Source organism: Tenrec ecaudatus, chromosome 16, assembly GCF_050624435.1.
Source record: "Tenrec ecaudatus isolate mTenEca1 chromosome 16, mTenEca1.hap1, whole genome shotgun sequence".
Lineage (NCBI taxonomy): Eukaryota > Metazoa > Chordata > Mammalia > Afrosoricida > Tenrecidae > Tenrec > Tenrec ecaudatus.
In genome coordinates this window covers 64440844-64460834 of record NC_134545.1, presented here as the reverse complement: position 1 = coordinate 64460834, position 19991 = coordinate 64440844, and the positions used below count along the sequence as shown (strand labels likewise).

Here is a 19991-nt window from a genome sequence, read left to right as displayed (position 1 = left end):
GATGGCAACATATGTAAAAATGTGCTTGATACAATGGATGTATGGATTGTTGTAAGAGCCCCCAAAAAAGTGATTAAAATAAAATAAAGCAAATACAACAAAACCATTAAAAAAAAGTGGTAACCGTATCCTGCCAGAGGCAGAAAACATGCAAGACCCCACAAAACATGGCAGTTCTGCTCACGCTATAAACAAACTCCCTGTCAATTTTAAGGCCAGACAGAAGATGAAATGTCAAGCCTATTGGGTGGATTTTCAAATCATTATTGCATAATAATGGACCTATCTTTTACAAGGCAGAGTGGTGATGTGCTGGGCTGCTAGGTCAGTTAGAAGCCACCAGCAGTTTTGAGGACGAAAAACGGAGCTTTCCATTCCTGTGAAGAAGTACAATGTTGAAACTCACAGGAAATTCTATTCTACCCTATGGGGTCTCTGAGTTGGGATCAGCTCAATGGCATTAAGTTTGGCTTGGTTTGGTATTGCCCGAAATATGGCCATCCCTGGGTTCCAGAACTCATTCCCTCTTCCCAAAGCCTTGCAGATTGTCTCGAGCACTGGCCGACCACACCTTTGCAAATTTCCCCGTTAATAAACTGCCTAGCTATTCCCTTTGTTTCTTTACAGGATCCCATTTCACATGGAAGGCAATTTTTTAACATTATAAGAAGCATCAACCAAAAACTCTTAACAGGGGATGTTAGCAACTTTTCTACCAAATGACATGAAAGTACTCCCAAGTATTGGTCCTTGACAGAAGTATAGGAAATTGAAGGGGAGAACACATATATACTAATCATAAGATATATAACTGCCTACACAGAAAACGACATATAAATTTGAATTAATGAGTTACCAGGAATGCTAAATAGATAAGACTATCTAAATCTAAGAACAAACTGGAGTTTGGCATATATCTAAAAAGTAAAGACATCACTATGAGAACTAAGCATGAACTGAAGGGGAATGGTGTCATTATCACTGTTAAAAAGAACATTTCAAGATTTTGAAGTACAATGCTGTCTGTGATAGAAAAATATCATCCACCTACAGGGAAACCCAGTTCATATGAATATTATTGACATTTATACACCCAAAATTATGATGTTATCAATTTCTTCAGTCTGAAATTAATAAAGAATGCAATCAAAATATATTGATAATTACTGGTGAAAATTTTTTTTAAAAGGGAGGGGTAGTGGGTAGAAAATATGGCCTTGGTAAGAGAAAGAATTTCAAGACTTATCCATTGCAAATACATTTTCTCAACAACATAAGCAGTGATTATGCACTAGGACCTCACTAAATGGAATATACACAGGAATCAAAGAGGCTGAATCTATGGAAAGAGAAGATGGAAGAACTTAATATATTAATATAACCAGTCAAAGAATGTCCAAGGGGTTGACGGTAGAACAGACTGTTCATTCGTTAGTTCATGTTAAAGCTGAAGAAACTGAAATCAAGTCCCAAGAGCTAAAATATTACCTTAACAAGCATGCCCCCCCCATCTGAATGCAGACACTATACCAAAAACAGATTTGATGCACTGAATATTAATACTGAAGACCAGAGGAGTATGAACATCATATATGAATAAAGTAAAATGTCACTAAAAAGAAAGAAAACACCAAAATCAATGTCAGAAGAGAATTCGGAACTTGCTCTTAAACACAAGAGTAGTTAGCTAAAGCAATGGAAAAATGAAGTGAAAGCACTGAACAGAAAATTCCAAAGAGTAACTCAAGATGCGAAAGTATTATAATGAAATATGCAGGTGTACCAAAACAACCCAAACCCTCAGATATTGAGTCAATTCTGATCCATAGGGACCCTATAGAACAGGGTGGCATTGCCCGTGTGACTCCAGAAAGGTAAATCTTTATAAGTGCAGGAGACCTCGTCTTTCTCCAGCAGAGCAGCGAGTGGTTTCAAACTGGTAACCCACTGTGGTTAGCAGTCCAACAGGAAACCACTATGCCACCAAAGAGAACCTAACAACAACAGAAAGGATACTTGATGGTGCAGTTGGCTAAGTGTTAACTGCTAAAGACAAGGTCTGGAGTTCAAATCCACTAGTTGCTCTCTGCAGGAGAAAGATGAAGCTGTCTGTGAAAAAAGACTTATAGATGTGCAAACCCTATGTGAGGCTGCTGTGAGTCAGAATTGCCTTGATAGCAGTGGGTGGAGAGAACAACACAATCTGTATTAGCAGTGTTCACCAATACAAAGGAAGGAAGGAAGTACTGATGCATACTGTATTTTGAATCTTGAAAACACTGTGCTTAAATGAACAAAGTCAATAAAAAACATATAATTCCATATATAGAAAAATGCCCAAACAGGCAAATTTAGTGTGATAGAAAATAGATTTATGGGGCTTCGGAGAGCTGGAGCAATTACAAAGAAAATATAAGGTAACTGATAACAGATTTCTTGTTAGAGTGATGAAAATATTCTAAAATGGGTTGTCGTGCTAGCAGCAAAACTCTATGAATATTCTAAAAATCATGCAATTGTATAATTTATATGGGTAAAATAAACAAATGAATCTTCTCAAAATAGAGCTGTTATGCAAAACTAAACAAAATATCATCTGTCATATCCTTGTTAAGAAACTTTAGTAAATAAACAAATAAGAAACTTTAGGTCAAAAATTCTTCTGATACTGCTAATCCAGAAAAAAAAGACTTACGTGAAGATAATAAAGCAATTTTATTCCTTAATCAAATGACACAGAAAAACAAAAACGATTAAAATGCTCATTTTTCCTTTCTGATAAGAACATTTAAAAAAAGGAACCTTAACAACAAATGCCTTCAACACATAACTAGATAAATATTGGTAATCCATATTATGATGCATTTTCTCCTTAAAAGGTGAAGATTTCACAAGCCTTTAAAATAAAATGAAATCATCAGTCTATCCACTATTTGGTATACTGGTCACAGTAGCAGAAAGCCTATGATGTCCTTATTGACAACTCCTTACACAAAGGCTGGGGAAGCCCTTTGAAGGCAGTCCTGCGGTCCTTTCCTTTGAATGGGCTCTGGAAACTGACAAGGTCTGCCTTCATTGATGTTCTCATAACACTGTCCAGAGTTATTACTCATAATCATTTTATGTCTCTACATACATGAGCTTAGCACCGCAGCGCTAATAAAGGAGCCTTATAACCTCTGTATAAAGTCCACGTGAGATCAAAATATTTATTTTAACAACTGTGTGCTGGATACAGTATTAAGAAACTGGGGGGAAAAGACACTGGAAAAAGCACAGTAATTTCAACATCATTATACAAGGAATAAATCTATCTTCTTTGTTTTACATAGATAAGAAAACTTAGAATCAGGGATTGTATGAAATGCCAAAGTTGCACGTTTGATGGGAAAATCATTAGAAAATGCAGATCGCACTCGGATTTCTTACTCTCAACATTTTATCTTCCCAGAATACCTCACTTTACTTTTACTATTTTACTAAACTTCCAAAGCATAGGAATAGAAATTGAAAGACATACTCTCAGTCATAACGCTCAACAAATGTTAAACATGCACTCTTCCTGTATGGCAGCAGTTCTCAGCCTGTGGGTGGCAAACCCTTTGGGGCGAAAGCCCCTTTCACAGGGGTCACATAAGACCATCAGAAACACATATTTCCAAGGGTCGTAGGAACCGAGACACTGCTCCTTTATCAGTCTCCAGGCGGGTCCGCCCACATGCAGATGCGCCCACACGAGTACCCTGCGTGAAGGCTGTTACCCATGCTACACCATGCTTCAAGACAAAACTTCATTGATTTGTCATTACAAGTAAATATTTCACAATATATAATTACATATTTTTGTGATGAGTCATTATGCTTCAATTATGTTCAATTTGTAACAATGAAAATACATCCTGCATATCAGATATTATAGTACGATTCATAACAGTAGCAAAATTACAATTCTGAAGTAGTAACGAAAATAATTTTATAGTTGGGGATCACCACCACATGGGAACTGTATGAAAGGATCGTGGCATTAGGAAGATTAAGAACCCTGCTTTAGAGATTCACAGTATACATTAATGCCACAAGTAAGGCTATGGGAAATCCTGTAGTATAAACATTCACTTAGCATTTCTCAGAACTACAATTCACCTTCAGTTGTGTTTTTCAAATTGTGCATCAGCACCAATTAGGTAAGTCAATTTACCAGCGCAGATTAAAGACCTTTCAAAAATGAAATGGATAGAAAAGACTAGAATGAATCACACATTAAAGGTAAACATTGTTTACACATCTGAAGTATCAAGATATGTTATTAAGTATTGTGTTTTTACTGTAAGACACCACTCCCAAACCCTGAAACTCTCTTTAGCAACACAAACCTTGCTCCACTTACCATGTTATAAAATTCCAGCTCTCTGGGACCCCTTGGGGGAGGCTGCAACTGTTTTAAAACGGTGCCATCTGGGTGTTGCAGTATACCTAAGGGATGATAAAAATCAGAAAATGTTCTCCACTTAGTAAATGTCCACCTTATTTCACAAGATAGATTTGTTCCTGAAGCTCCATGGAGATTACCTACAAAAATATAGAAGTTTCTTTTGCTAATTTCATTTTAACATACAGCCAAAGTATTCTGGTTATTGCTATCTGCAGAGCATTACAAAACCACTTGTAAATAGCATAATTTTAATAGCTCCAACCACCATTCACCCTTCTGATCCATTCACACTTTCTAATAAACAAAACATTGCTAACTTTTCATTAAAAACATTTCCCTGAGGATGAACAATTGGAGGAGAAAACAACGGGACCGATAGTTCCATGGGGACATGGGAGAGGGGAAGGTGGGGGGGGGGGGGGAGTAGTGGTGTTAATAAACCCAGGGACAAGGGAACAACAAGCAATCCAAATCGGTGGTAAGGAGGGTGCGGGAGGCCTGGCTGGGCACGATCAAGGGTAATGTAACAAAGAGGAATTGTGGAAACCCTGGTGGGGACTGAGCATGATAGTGGGACAGGAGGGAAGTAAAAGGAACTAGAGGAAAGAGCTGCGAGGCAGAGAGCATTTATAGAGGTCTAGATAAAGACATGTACATATGCAAATATATTTATAAATGAGGATGGAGAATTAGATCTATGTGCATATATTTATAGGTTTAGTATTAAGGTAGCAGAGGGACATTGAATATCCACTGAAGTACTCCCTCAATGCAAGAATACTTTGTTCTATTAAATTGGCATTCTATGATGCTCACCTTCCCAACACAACCGCTGAAGACAAAGTGGGTGAACAACTAAATGTGGTGAAGAAAGCTGATGGTTGCCCGGCTATCAAAAGATATAGCGTCTGGGGTCTTAAAGGCTTGAAAGTAAACAAGCGGCCATCTGGCTCAGAAGCAATAAAGCCCACATGGAAGAACACACCAGCCTGTGTGACCATGAGGTGCTGAAGGGATGAGTTATGAGGCATCAAAGAACAAAAAAAATCTTATCATTGTGTGCTCACCTCCCTGATACGACCACTGAAGACAAATGGGTGCATAAGCAAATGTGGCGAAGAAAGCTGATGGTGCCCGGCTATCAAAAGATATGGTGTCTGGGGTCTTAAAGGCTTAAAGGTAAACAAGCAGCCATCTAGCTCAGAAGCAACAAAGCCCACATGGAAGAAGCACACCAGTCTGTGTGATCACAAGGTGTCAAGGGATCAGGTATAAGGCATCATCAGAACAAAAAATCTTACCATAGTGAATGAGGGGGGAGTGCAGAGTGGAGAACCAAGGCCCATTTGTAGGCCACCGGAGATCCCCTTGCAGAGGGGTCTTGGGGAGGAGACGAGACAGTCAGGGTGCGATGTAGCAACGATGAAAAATACAACTTTCCTCTAGTTCCTAAATGCTTCCTCCCTCCACTCCCACTGTCACGATCCAAATCCTACCTTGTAAGTCTGACTAGACCAGAGGATGTACACTGGTACAGATGGGAACTGGAAACACAGGGAAGCCAGGGCAGATGATCCCCTCAGGACCAGTGGTGTGAGTGGCGATACTGGGAGTGTATAGGAAGGGTAGGTTGGAAGGGGGAACCGATTTCAAGGATCTACATGTGACCTCTTCCCTGGGGACAGACAACAGAAAAGTGGGTGAAGGGAGATGTGGGACAGAGCAAGATATGACAAAATAATAATTTATAAATTATCAAGGGTTCGTGGGGAGTGGGGAGGGAGGGGAAAAATGAGGAGCTGATGCCAGGGGCTTGGGTGGAGAACAAATGTTTTGAGAATGATGAGGCCAACAAATGTGCTTTACACAATTGATGTATGTATGGATTATGGTAAGAGTTGTACGAGTCCCTAATGAAGTGATTTTGTAAAAATTTCCCTGAGATAGTTATAGTTAAACAAAAAGCAATAAAAAGCAGTAGTGTTTCTCGATCCCATTTAAAAACAAATACACATTAACAGTGGCCATATATAAATTTTATACTTGGTAATTCCACTCCTACTTCACCCCCTGTATATTTCTCCTCTGAAGAAAAAGCAGCTAAAAAATATTCCTGATTCAGTGGCATTACAAATGGCTGTATAGCTAGTACAACAACACCCAGCAGAGCACAAAGTGAGGACTAAAATCCAGACCTAATCCTGGAGTTCTTGCAGGGGACCGAAGAAGCACGTCTAATAGTCTCCACTGGAAGAGGAACTACCTTCTAAAGTCACTAGATACGAGCTAGCACTGGCCTTGGCTCAGTACCAGGAAGATTCATCCCAGTGTTATTTGTTAACCTTAATGTCCACGTATTTAGAAATGGATTTCACAAAAACATGCTAGTTAGCAAAGAATAACTCACTGCCGTTGAGCCGGTGCCAAGTCCTGGCAGTCCTATAGAATAGGGTCGAACTACCCTGTAGCTTCACAAGACTGCAACTCTTTGAGTACCGAGTCCACCTTTCTTCAGAGAGGTGGCTGCTGGTTTAGAACTGTGAGGAGTAGAACTACCATACGACTTTTTAGGATGTAATCTTGACAGGTCTATAGGATACAGATACCTATAAAATGATCTGGCTTGGAAATAAGATCTTTGAAGATATTGTGAGTTCAATTAGCAAGAAGTCATCCTGGAGAGAGGCGAGTCCATTCTTTATAGAAGATAATCTACAAAGATAGAGAAAAGATGGTAATATGATCCAAGTATATCTAAGGCTACCAGAAGCTGGGAAAGGCAGGGAAGAGTCTTCCCCTAGAGCTGTCGGTGAAAACATGGCAATGCAAACACCCAGAGTTTGAACTACTAGCCTCTAGTACTGCACAACACTAACGGTCCACTCTTACACACCAGTCAGTTTGAAATGCTTGGTTAGGGCAGTTTATACGAACACTACACATCCCCTACAACTTTTTTGAGGAAGTAGCTATGGAGCAGATGATAATCCTAGGTAGATTAAGGAAGATTGAACATCAATAAAACATTAAGTTAAGCAATAGGGAAAGAATAACTTGAAGAAAAAAGGACTAGATTAGAGACCTATAGGATATTATCAAATACTCTAACAAATGTTTAATTGGAATAACATAAAAGACAGAATCAGAAAAACAAAACAAAAACAAATTCCTGGGTTTCCAATTTCTATCTAAGATAAAGAAAGGTGAAAACCACTTCTGCCTAAAACTAAGAAAAAGCTAAACAACCTGTAAAATCCTAACTTTTCTTGAAAGCATAAAAGAGCTAAGATCATAAACAACAAATATGCACTCTCAGGACAGCCAAGTACCATTTAAAAAGGTAGAACAGGAGCAGTGACTCATCTGGGACACAGCATGGGAAGAAAATGGAGTCAGTTAACCAGGGAATAAGAGTATCTAAACTAAAATCTGTAATAAATTATTAAGCATAGCTTAGCAAGAACAAGGGAATATTATATGGTTTAAAATCAGGAAAGATATGCATGAGTGCTATATCCTCTCAGCATACTTATTCAATCTGCATGCTGAGCAAATTATCTGAAAAGGTGGATTATATGAAGAAGAAGGCAGCACCAAATATGGAGGAAAACTTACTAATAACCTGTGATATGCAGATGACACAACCTTGCATTTGCTGAGGAAAATGAAAGATTGCAGCCTTCAGAATGGATTGTAACTCAATGTAAAGAAAACCAAAAATCCTCACAGCTGGGCCAATAGGTAACATCTCAATAAACAGAGAAACAACAGAATTGGTCAAAGATTTCAACTTGCTTATATCCACAGTCAATGTTCATGGACCCAGCAGTAAAAAAATCAAATGATGCACTGTATTGGGTACATCTGAGGCACAAGATCTCATCAAAGGGCTGAAACCAAAGATGTTACTTTGAAGACTAAGGTGTACCTGACCCAGCCATGATATTTTCAATCATCTCATATGCATGTGAAAGTTGGACATTGAATTACGAAGACCAAAGAATAGATGTATTTGAAAGGTGGTGTACTGAAAGTCTCATGGACTGCCAAAAAAAAAACCAAACAAATCTGTCTTGGAAAAAGAACAATGAATGTTCCTTAGAGGCAAGGTCAGTGAGACATATCTCATGTACTTAAGACATCCTATCAGGAAAGATCAATCCCTGGAGAATATCATGCCTAAAAGTGAAAGGGTAGTGCAAAAAAGGAAGGCCTTCTAGGAGATGGACTGCCACAGTAACTGCAACAATGGTCTCAAACATAAGAACAATTACGAGGATGGTGCAGGACCCAGGGATATTTCCTTATATTGTACATAGGGTCACTCTGAGTCAGAATCAATTCAATGACACCTAACAAGAGGTTAGTAAAAGAGAACCCCTAGAAGATGCATAGCAACCTCTTCTCTACAGAATTTCTTTCAATAAATTTGATAAAATGTGAAGACAAATGAGTACATAAGCAAATGTGGAGAAAGCTGATGGTGCCCAGCTATCAAAAGATATGGCATCTGGGATCTTAAAGGCTTGAAGGTAAACAAGCGGCCATCTAGCTCAGAAGCATCAAAGTCCACATGGAAGCAACCTGCTTGTGTGACCACGAGGTGTCAAGGGATCAGGTATCAGGCATCATCAGAACAAAAAATCATCATTGTAAATGAGGGGGAGTGCAAAGTGGAGACCCAAAGCCCATCTGTAAGTAACGGGACACCCCTTACAGAAGGGTTGTGGAGAGGAGACGAGCTAGTCAGCATGCAGTGTAGCAACGATGAAACACACAGCTTTCCTCTAGTTTCTAAATGCTTCCTACTCCCGACTATCATGATGTCAAGTCTACCTTACAAATCCAGCTAGGCCAGAGAATGTACACTGGTACAGATAGGAACCAGAAACACAGGGAATCCAGGACAAATGATCCCTTCAGGACCAGTAGGGAGAGTGGTAATACTGGAAGGTGGACGGAAGGTGGGGTAGAAAATTGGAACCGATTATAAGGATCTACATATAATCTCCTCCCTGGGGGACGGAGAGGGGGAAGAGAGACATTGGACAGTGTAAGACATGACAAAATAATAATTTATATATTATCAAGGGTTCATGAGGATGGGGGAGCGGGGAGGGAGGGGGGAAATGAGGAGCTGATACCAAGAGCTTAAGTGGACCCCTCTAGACCCCTAGACCCCTCTGCAAGGGGATCTCCAGTGGCCAACGAATGGGCTTTGGATCTCCATTCTGCACTCCCGTCCCTCATTCACTATGGTAAGATTTTTTTGTTCCGATGATGCCTTATACCTGATCCCTTTGACACCTCATGATCACACAGGCTGGTGTGTTCTTCCATGTGGGCTTTGTTGCTTATGAGCTAGATGGCTGCTTGTTTACCCTCAAGCTTTTAAGACCCCAGACGCTCGATCTTTTGATAGCCGAGCACCATCAGCTTTCTTTACCATATTTGCTTATTCACTTGCTTTGTCTTTAGCAGTTGTGTTGGGAAGGTGAGCATCATAGAGTGCCAATTTAATAAAAGAAAGTATTCTTGCATTGAGGGAGTACTTGAGTGGAGACCCAATGTCCTTCTGCTACCTTAATACTAAACCTATAAACATATGCACATAGATCTATTTCCCCATCCTCATATAAATACATTTGCATATGTACATTCTTTTATCTAGACCTCTATAAATGCCCTTTGCCTCCCAGCTCTTTCCTCTATTTCCCTTGACTTTCCTCCTGTCCCACTATCATGCTTAATCCCCACCTGGGTTTCAGCAATTCCTCTTGGTTACATTACCCTTGATCATGCACTACCAGGCCTCCACACCCATCTCACAACCATTGGGATCACTTGTTGTTCCCTTATCCTTGGGTTTGTGAACAGCACTGCCTCCCCCCCCTACCTCCCTCAATCCCATGTTCCCCCTGGAACTGTCGGCCCCCATTGTTTTCTCCTCCAGATTGTTCATCCAGCCTATCTTATTTAGACAGACCTGCAGAGATAATAACATGCACACACACACACACACACACACACAAAACAAACCCAGCAAAACCAAGCAACAATATACATTAAAAAAACAACAAACCACTGACAAAGAACAAAACAAAACACAACAAGAAAGAAAAGCTTGTGGTTAGTTCAAGGATTGTTTATTGGCCTTTAGGAGTGGTTTCCAGTCCAGTCTGTTAGGGCACCACGCCCTGGCCCCAAAGTCCTCTTTCAGCATTCCCTGGGGACCTTGCCGCTCAATTCCCTTGCTGTTCCACTGCACTCCCCCAGTACTTTGCCTCAGTGTGGTAGTATCAGATCGGACACAATTCCCACACTGTGTCTCCGGTGCTGTCCCCCGCAGGACCATGGGTCAGTGCGGGACGTCATGTCTCATACTGGGGCTGGCCATGTGGTCCTCTCTGTGGACTGGCTGCTCTAATTGGGGTCATCGTCCTCTAGGCCTGGTGGGCCAAAATTGTGCTTATGTCCCAAGAAACAAATCATAAAACAGTGAACCGTAAGGTAGATGTGCAAGCAGAACAGATGTGGCAAGGCAATTGGGGCTGTGCAGTAAATATATCCAAGGATAATTTGGGTACAGCCTACAGGGGCAAAGTTCTAAAACTTTCTTAGCTACAGCCAAACACCTTGAGGGAATGATTCACTGGGCTTGGGGACTTAGGACCACAGTCCCAGGGGACACCTGGGTCAAGTGATATAATACAGTCCACAATGATAATGGTGAGTAGTGACTTTCTAATTCAGTGAGTAGTAACTGAGGTCTCGTAAGCTCACAAGTGGTCATGTGAGATGCAACTCTTCGTCTCTCCTGATCTGGAGCAAGAGGAAAGACAAGGAAAACTCAAGGTAATAATCAGTGCAAGGATAACAGGTACCTTACCTATTGCCAGAAAAACTAACTGGTGCCAGGTTTTACCACTACTGACTGTTCCGAACAGGATCACAGCAGAAAAGTCCTGAGCAAAGAAAGGGGTAAAATGTAGAATAAAATTTTAAAAATTGAAAAAGGCTACTATTGGTGATAAAGACCAGACTCGTTCATAATCTCAGAGGCTGTGGACCAACATTCAGCCAAGCAACAGACATATCTATAGAGTGAATAAATAATACTAGAGAGAGGAGTGTACTCATTGTCATCAATCATACAAGACTGAAAGGGCACCATTTGCCCTAAAACAAAATTCAGACGACAGGAAAGAAGAACCAATGGGAACAGGGCTCCCAGGAAGTAAAGGGGGAAAAAAAACTGTTGCATTGAGAGGGTTATAACCAATGACATGAAATAAAATGTGTATAAATTGTTGAATGGGAAACTAGTATGTATACTACCAGTGTGGAAAGCAACACTTCAAACAAATGGGAATAGACATTCCATACAATTCAACAGTTCCTCTGCTGGGTATAAAGCAGTGAGACACAGCATGGACAGACATGTGCACTCCCATGTTCATTATAGCACTGTTCACAATAGCAAAACCTGGGAAACAGCCTAAATGCCCACTGGTAGAAGATTAGATAAGAAACTCTGGTACATACGCACAACGGTACACTAAGCATCACTAGAAAACAACTACAGAACCTGAAGCACCTCCTGACATGGATGGACCCGCAGATTGTTATGCTGAGTGAAGTCAGCTAATCATGAAAGGACAACTATTAGTTGAGAACACTACTATACGAATAAAAGGCAAGACAAAGACTTGCACACCAATGGAAATAGACTTAGGAGGTTACCAGGCTGGAGGAGGCAAGGGCAGGAAGATAAAGTAACAGACTAGAGAGTTGACAGATGTTAATTTAGTTGAAAGGGAAGACCACAAGATGATGAGAAGTCAGCGGGGCTGTGAGGTATATGACTGGTTAGAACTGTTGAATACAGAGGTGCTATTGGTTTGAAATGTAAATCCCCCACTCAATTCACAACTTAAAAAAATAAAACAAGCTCTATAAACTTTCTCCCAAACTACAATTTAAAAAACAAACAAAGACACAGTTAACAGTAATTGTCCATGGGTGAGAAAGAGGAAAGAAATTACTAAACTTTGAATAGTTTTCCTATAAGGGCATATTCTACTTTTATAATAAAAAATTAATGCTTTTTATTCTTAAAACTAAGACTTAAATGTATTTTAATTAGATTTTAGTGCACATCATCAGTTATAACTGATTATCAAAACTACCAACACATTCTTAGTACTTAACTACAAGATTCACTGTTCTGTTCAAGCACTATGTTTCATGCTTTTAATTCTTAAACGTTAACAAGGCCTGAGAATTCCTTTTAGAAGCTGATAAAATATCAATCCTAAATTGAAAATTCCTGGTTAGCAGAACATGTGGCAGCCTCACAAGTGCTGTTGGAACCCATGGGTGCAGATGTGCCACGCACTACACCTGGTTGAAGGTCTTCCTCTTTGGCACTAACCCTCTACCAAATATGCTGTCCTTCTCTAGGGACTGGGCGCCCCTGCCAGTCTGCCACACTCCGGTGGCTTGTATGTAAGTGGTTGTCATGCTGGAAGCTCTGCCGGTGCCTCATACACCACCAGACCTTCCTGGTGAAGTGCTCAGCAGAGCTTCCCAAAGCTGAGCCGAAAGAAGAATGCCTCGGGTGGGAAGGCATTTAAAATACTTAATGATGAGGGAAGGGGAAAATGAGCCGATACCATGGGTCTAAGTAAAAAGAAATTGCTTTGAAAATGATGGCAACGTATATACAAATGTGCTTGTCACAATGGATGTATGTGTGGATTGTCTTAAGAGTTGTATAAGCCCCCAATAAAATGGTTTTAAACAAACCCCCAAAACTTAATGACATCAACAAAAAGAAAAGAAAGGGGGGGGAAAGGATAGAAGGATATATAATGAGTAAAAAACGTATCATGTAAAATTATTTCAGGTGAAGGACCAAGGATTGGATCTGAATGCAATACTATAAAACTGTAAGAGATTTGTGACAATGACCAGTCAGTCAGCCACTGCCATCAAATCGATGCCAACTCAAAGCGACCATATGGGAAAGGGTAAAACTTCCCCTGTCAGTTTCTGAGACTGTAACTCTTTAGAAAGTAGAAAGCCCATCTTTCTCCCACAGAGCAGCTTGCGGTTTCAATCTACTGACCTGGAGGATCACAGCCCAACTAGTACCCACTACGGCACCAGAGCAATGGAGAGAACTATAAATTGTTGAAATTTGAATTACTACTTATCAATTTCTCAAATAGGGGTGATTATCATCAGGTATCCTTTGGCTAGTGCACACACACATTGTATAAATAACTTAGAATTAAATATTTATAGGTTGCTAGTACAAGGAAGCTTCAAAAAGTTCATGAAAAAAATTGAATTTAAATAGAATTTTCCAATAGAATATTTTTGAAGCCCCTTCACATATTCATACTCACTTTATATCTTTGCTGATATAAAGCCAATCCCTATTCAAAAGAATCTTATAAAATTGAGAGTAGGGATTTAAATTTAATGCAAAAATAAAATCAATTCCTCTAAAATCTAATCTCTTTTAATTAGATCACTTGAGTGGCAAATTAATTCTTCAAGCCACAGTTTTCAGAAGAGTTTTAAGTCACATCCAGAGTTCATTAGTAATTAGTCAGATACAACTCTCTGAATGAAATCACTAATACCTAATTTCAATAAGCAACGGTTACTTTTTTTTTTTAACGGTTACATTCTTAAGTGACAATCATCACTGGAATCGGAGAACCTAATTTGCCGTGTAAACTAATACCCCAAAACCAATAAAATATTACTGAAATTTCACCTTTCAAATCTCTCTCAACTTCTTGCTCTTGCTCCAAGGGGCCAAGTGAAACAGACATGAAGTCAATTCATAAGGTCCTTTTAGCCATAACTCCTGATGTGAAATAATTCTGCACTCTGCCTTGGCTATAACCCCACGTTGGAGGGCATTCTCTACTACTGTACTAATGAGCAGGATTAAGCCTGGACTTTAGTAGAGGGTGTGTACCAAGTCATACCCTTTGTTTTCTTGGAGGCGTATTTAAAACTAGAGGGTGTGAGTTAAGACACCACCCACCATTTTCCTTGGGGTTATGGTTGGCTAAAATACATCAATGCCATTTGGTATGCTGTAAGAGCCACCTGGGAGGCAGGGGGTAAAAAAATCACCGAGCCTTTTTGGAAGAGCACATCCAAGGGCTGCCTGAAGTGGCAGAGGCCACTGAGACCAGATACATCAGATTGTGGGAAGGTGACACAGAGAGTAGGGAGTACCTTCTCATTTGGCCTGAGGCTAAGTGATTGTGAGGCTGAACTACTCGTTGGCCTCCCTGCCCAAAGAAGACCGTGTGGATGAAAGACTGAGGACCAGAGAGAGGCTTGGCTGCTGGCTGGCTGTCTTGTGGTGGACCAATGACTATATCCTTACTGAGCTGATCCTGACTTGTGGTTGCCTATTAAATTCCGTAGTAAACCCCCTTAATCTTATCTGCAGCATTCTAGGTGGCCATTGCAACAAATTATCAAACTCGGCAGAGAAATAGAGTGCAGTGGGAGCAATGGTTGGCGTCAGAAGAGGGTAAAGATGGAAGGTGAAGGCTTGTCTGAGCCCTGCCTCCTGGCTATAGGAAATAGGGAAGCCAGAGTAGGTCAGATGTAGCCAGCTGTTTTCCATCTCATTCACTGCACCCCTGGTGGATTGTGCCTCTGCAGTTTTAACTCATTTATCCTCATTTCCAGATAGAGTGCTCTTAAGGGAAACATACAAAGGTCTATTCAGTTCACGGTTCTTGAGATAAAGACCAAAAATCTAAAAACCCTATACTTCCGGGCCCCATCTACCTCTATAGCTTCATCTCATTGCCAAGGGCCCTTTTACAACATCTTCCACCAACTAAATACATAAAGAAACTCTCAATGAGACTGCCTGACACCATCTTCAAAACAATGAATTTAAACCAAAGCAACAACCACCAGGTTAAACACAGACCATGAGTCAGAGCTGACTTGTCCTCCCAACCTCCTGTAGTCCAGCCAAATCCTAGAATTACTTAAGATCTCAGTTTAATTATTTCTGCTTTAAGGAAGACTTCTCTCATTTCCCAAATATACCTACCCAATTTCCCACTCTGACAGCATAATTTACTTCCATTTATCACTTTGTAGAATACACACACACACAATAAGCAATGATGAAACCTAAGGTACAATGCTACTTTGAAAAGGAAGGTGTGCCTGACCCAAGCCATGATATTTCAATCACCTCATAGGCACGTGAAAGTTGGACAATGAATAAAGAACACTGCAGAAGAAGGGATATATTTGAATTCTGATTGATGAAGAAGTATGATGGACTGCCAATAGAACAAGCAAAGCAGTCTTGGAGGAAGGACTTCGTCTCAAGTCCTTTGGGCGTATTATCTGGAGAGGCCGGCCAGTCCCTGAAAAAGGTGCATCATGGAAAAGTAGAAAGTCAGTGAAAAAGAGGAAGAACCTTGCTGAGATAGATTGGCACATTCGTTGCAACAATAGTTTCAAAATAACAAGTATGAGGCTGACACATGACCAGATGGTGTTTCATTCTGTTGGACACATAGGGTCACTGTTATTTTGGAACCAACTTGATACTGAAACACAACCTAGATCCCTAGTAAGTAGTGAAAACAGTCAACGAACACCAGACTGCTAACCACAAGATTGAAGTCCACCCAGCAATGCCTTCGAAAAAAGGCCTGAAAATCTATTTCCATAAAATCAGTTATTGAAAACTCTATAAAAAAATTTTTTTAAAAGAGGACCTGATGCAAAGAGCTTAAGTGGAGAGCAAATGCTTTGAAAAATGATGAGAGCAAAGAATGTACAGATGTGCTTTACACAATTGATGTATGTATTGATTGTGATAAGAGGTGTATGAATCCCTAATAAAATGGTTTTTTTTAAAATTCCACTACTTAAAAAAAAGAAAACTCTATAGAGCAATTTTACTCTGACACACCTGGGATCACCGGAAGAAAGAATCAACGTCAGTCACTGGTTTTTATGGTAAATTTTTCTAACTATATAAACAGGTATCACATATAAATGACCCCTCATTGGAAGAGACAGTTAATGTTATATAGAAGTCTCCATTTAATACCTTGTATGGGATTCCTGGTTGGCGTCAGTAATAAGTTTGAACTGCGAAACCAAAGGTCAGCAATCCCTAGGAGAAAGACAAGGCTGGCTGCCCCTGTAAAGATCTACAGCCTTAGATGGGATAGGGTTGATATGAGTCAGAGTTAACAGCCGTGGGTTTGATATGGGTCTCCAAAGCAAGCCAAACTCACTATGGTGTAGTCGATTCTACTCATCCCTAAAGGACAGGGTAAAACTATAGGGCAGGCAACCCTGTAAGACAGGGCAGAATTTCCAAGACTGTCACTCTTTGTGGGAGCAGGAAGTCTCATCTTTTGTCCTGCAGAGCGGCTGGTAGTTTCAAACTGCTGACCTTCCTTGTGGTTAGGAGCCCAACACGTCACCACTACATCTCCTGTGACATATGTATTTTTATTTCTCGCCACAGAATTATTTTCAGAAAGGCTAGTGCTCCCCCTCGCCATGAAACACATTTCTAATAGCCTTAAAAATCAATCACTATTTCTGATTCAGAGGCTAAGGAGAGAAAACAAACCGTAGACTAGGAGTTACGTATTGGTTTGTTAGTAGTTTGTACCCATCAGCATGGTTCTGCAGTAGAGAGATGAGACTTTCTACTCTGGTAAAAATTGACAACTTCAGAAACCCTTCTGTTCTATAGAGTTGCTAAAAGTCAGAACTGACTTATGGTAGTTGGATTTAGCCTAGGTGAAACAACTGAAGAAAATAATATGTCATATGTCAATCAACTAGATTATATTATAGATTTTGTACTATTTAAGTCACTGTTACCCTCAGTTATTTGTTGGCTTATGTGATTCGATGCTCAGATAAGACCCTATAACTCTTGGTTTCATGATTCTACCAAAGGGCAGCTGTGAACTTAGTCTTGTTACTTAGCCAGGTTTGGCTTCGGTCACCTCTATTTAAAACTTAGTATTTTCATACCAACCTAAACGCAAATCATTTTATCAACATAAACCAAATTGTCCTTAACATCCCTGCCAATTCCATGGTCCACAACACTTGCACACTTATCATCACACCTCCACCTGTACACATGTGGGTAAGCTATAGGTGAATTCGTTTCTAAAGTGAACCTCTTTATCACCAGAATAGATTGAGAAGAGTCCTGTAGGCTGCTTTGAAAATTGTGGAATCACATAAGCCAAGATCTAGTCTTACTATAAAAACAACCGAATGTCTAATTGGCATGCTAGTCTACTATTTTTAAAATGTTCTTTAAAACCCACTGATAATGAGTCAATTCCAACTCTCAGTGAACCTAGGGGGCAGAGAGGAACTGCTCCCTGGGTTTCCGAGACTATAAAAGAGCAAGCCCTTCTACTTTAGTTGGGGGGATTTTCTATCAGGAATGAGTTTTGGTCCCACTGGAACCACACTCCGGTAGAAAGCTAAAAGCATAGGAAACACTAGAAAAACCTCCTCTAGAAGCAAGGAGAAATAGGCCAAGTCAAGCTTTGGAAAAACAGTTTTTCCTTTCCCTCCAGCTATGCAGCTGCACCCAGAAGAGAAGCACTAGATTAGCATCATCTGCATTTCATTGCTTTTCTTTTGCAATAGCGACTCGCCTATAATAAACAGACCTTGTACTCAGGGGAGAAGCTCACTTCCCCGTCCAGTGAAAATGAAGTTCCTCCCCCCCCCCTTCCTTTCCCCACCCCACTAAGAACGCCGTACCCAATTAACACCCTCCCTCCCTGGGGTGGGTAGGCACTCCTCTCCCCGCCACCCCCACGCCACCCTGACGCCCCACACCCCCAAAATCGCAGGAGTCCGGGGCTCCGGAAGAGGGCGGAAAAGGTGCCCAGGAGGGGGGTCCAGCCCTGCCCGCCGGCGCCAGGCTGCGTCGGCCAGGGGGCTCGAGGAGTCGGCAGGGTGGCAGCGAGCCCCGCGCCACCCCCACTTACCCACTTTGTCCTTCCCGTACATGTGCCCGGCCACCTGATGCGACAGGGGCACGCAGCCGTTGAGGAAGCGGAGCCTGCCGCCCCCCGGCTGCGGGGTGCCCTCGGGGGCGGCCTCGGCCGGCTGCGCGGTCCGCTTTTCGGGGGGACTGGGAGCCTCGAGCCGGAGCGGGGATGGCGGCTCAGTTGCCATAACGGAGAGCTGAAGCGGTGACGGCGGCGGCTTGCGAAAGCAGGGGGGCAAAAGGGAGGAGGAGGGGCGCTCCGGGGAGCCCGGGGGTCGCCAGCTCAGGCTCGGCCACGAGGAGGCCCGGGGGTTCCCGCCGCTGGTGTCCGCCGAGGCCCGGGGAGGAGACCCATGACGCCGCCGAGGCGCGGGCTCTCCGTGCCCAGCTCTCCCTGGAGCCCGGCTGCCTGCGCTGCTGCCGCGGACGCCCGGCCCCGCGCTGCCTGGAGACGGATCCGAGCCGACGAGCGGCGGCGGCGGCGCCCCGCGCTCCCTGGGGCCCTGACGGCGACCGCGGCCCCGCCTCCCGCGGCCCCGCCCCCTCCCGCCGTCCTCCAGTCCCCTCGGCTGCCGCGCGCGCGTCAGCGCCGCCTGCTTCGCGGCCGCCGCGGCGAGCTTCCGACAGCGCGACCCGCGGCCGCCGCCGCCGCCGCCACTGAGCATGCCCAGAGGCTGCCGGCGGGACCCCCGCGGCGGGGCCGGCGCCCGCAGACGGCGGTCCGACGGGGGCTGCGCCTCTGATCTCCTTCCCGCCACCCTACCCTGTCGTTCCTGCTGAGCCTTCATTCATTTGGCGCGCCGTTCGGGGCTTTAGACCTAGAGATTTTCAGCTGTGAGGAGCAGTCACGTTTCAGCAGACTGGGGAGACCGCAACAGTGCCCTAAATAGCTAGAGACACCACCCCTTTATTTCAGTCAGCCCTCTCCAACGCCCCCCGCGCGCGGAAACGCGGCGCCAGTGAGAGCGGCCAACTTAGAACACGCTTCAAGGGAACCCTCGGCCTGGCCCCTTCCTCAGAGTGTTGCCCTATTTGAAGGCTGCACTGATTTGAAGAGCACGGGTCGAGAACAATACGCATTCCTTTCAAAGAAACACGTTGTTAAGGGAAGGAGCCGGTGGTTTTTGCCTGGTTTCGGTTTTGTTTTTTCAAGGACCTGAGTAGGGAGGTGACTAACCAGATCTAATTAGGGCAGAGGCGAAGGGTGCACACCGAAAGCTTGGGAAGGTTCTGGAAATGCACTCTGGCGCTTGTATATGGCACCGTATATGAAAACTAGGCCGGACCTGGCAAGTATCGGTCTGAGCATGAAAATAAGTAAAATCTCAGCTATCCGATTACCGCACCTGTCCTCTTGGCCCTTAGAAATGCACACATCTGGAAGAGATGTAAAACCTGGCCTGGAATTTCAACTCCCAGGGCCTTGCCTCAAGCCCCGCCCTACAGGCCACGCCCCCCGTATTTGCGCAAACTCAGTTGCTCCCTCTCTAGGCCTCTTCCCGT

The 19991-nt window shown here is 42.6% G+C and overlaps 1 protein-coding gene across 1 annotated transcript in view; it reads right to left on the bottom strand.

Annotated features, from left to right (window-relative positions):
- The window catches only part of IPMK (inositol polyphosphate multikinase), a 46029-nt gene extending 27044 nt beyond the window's left edge, over positions 1-18985 (bottom strand). Inside the window, exons 1-2 of the mRNA XM_075534060.1 lie at positions 18487-18985; positions 4388-4473 (exon numbers count right to left, since the gene is read on the bottom strand). Coding sequence (XP_075390175.1) covers positions 4388-4473; positions 18487-18676 — 276 coding nt within the window. The 5' untranslated portion in view covers positions 18677-18985. The remainder of the gene's footprint in view (positions 1-4387; positions 4474-18486) is intronic.
- Positions 18986-19991: the final 1006 nt, after the last annotated feature.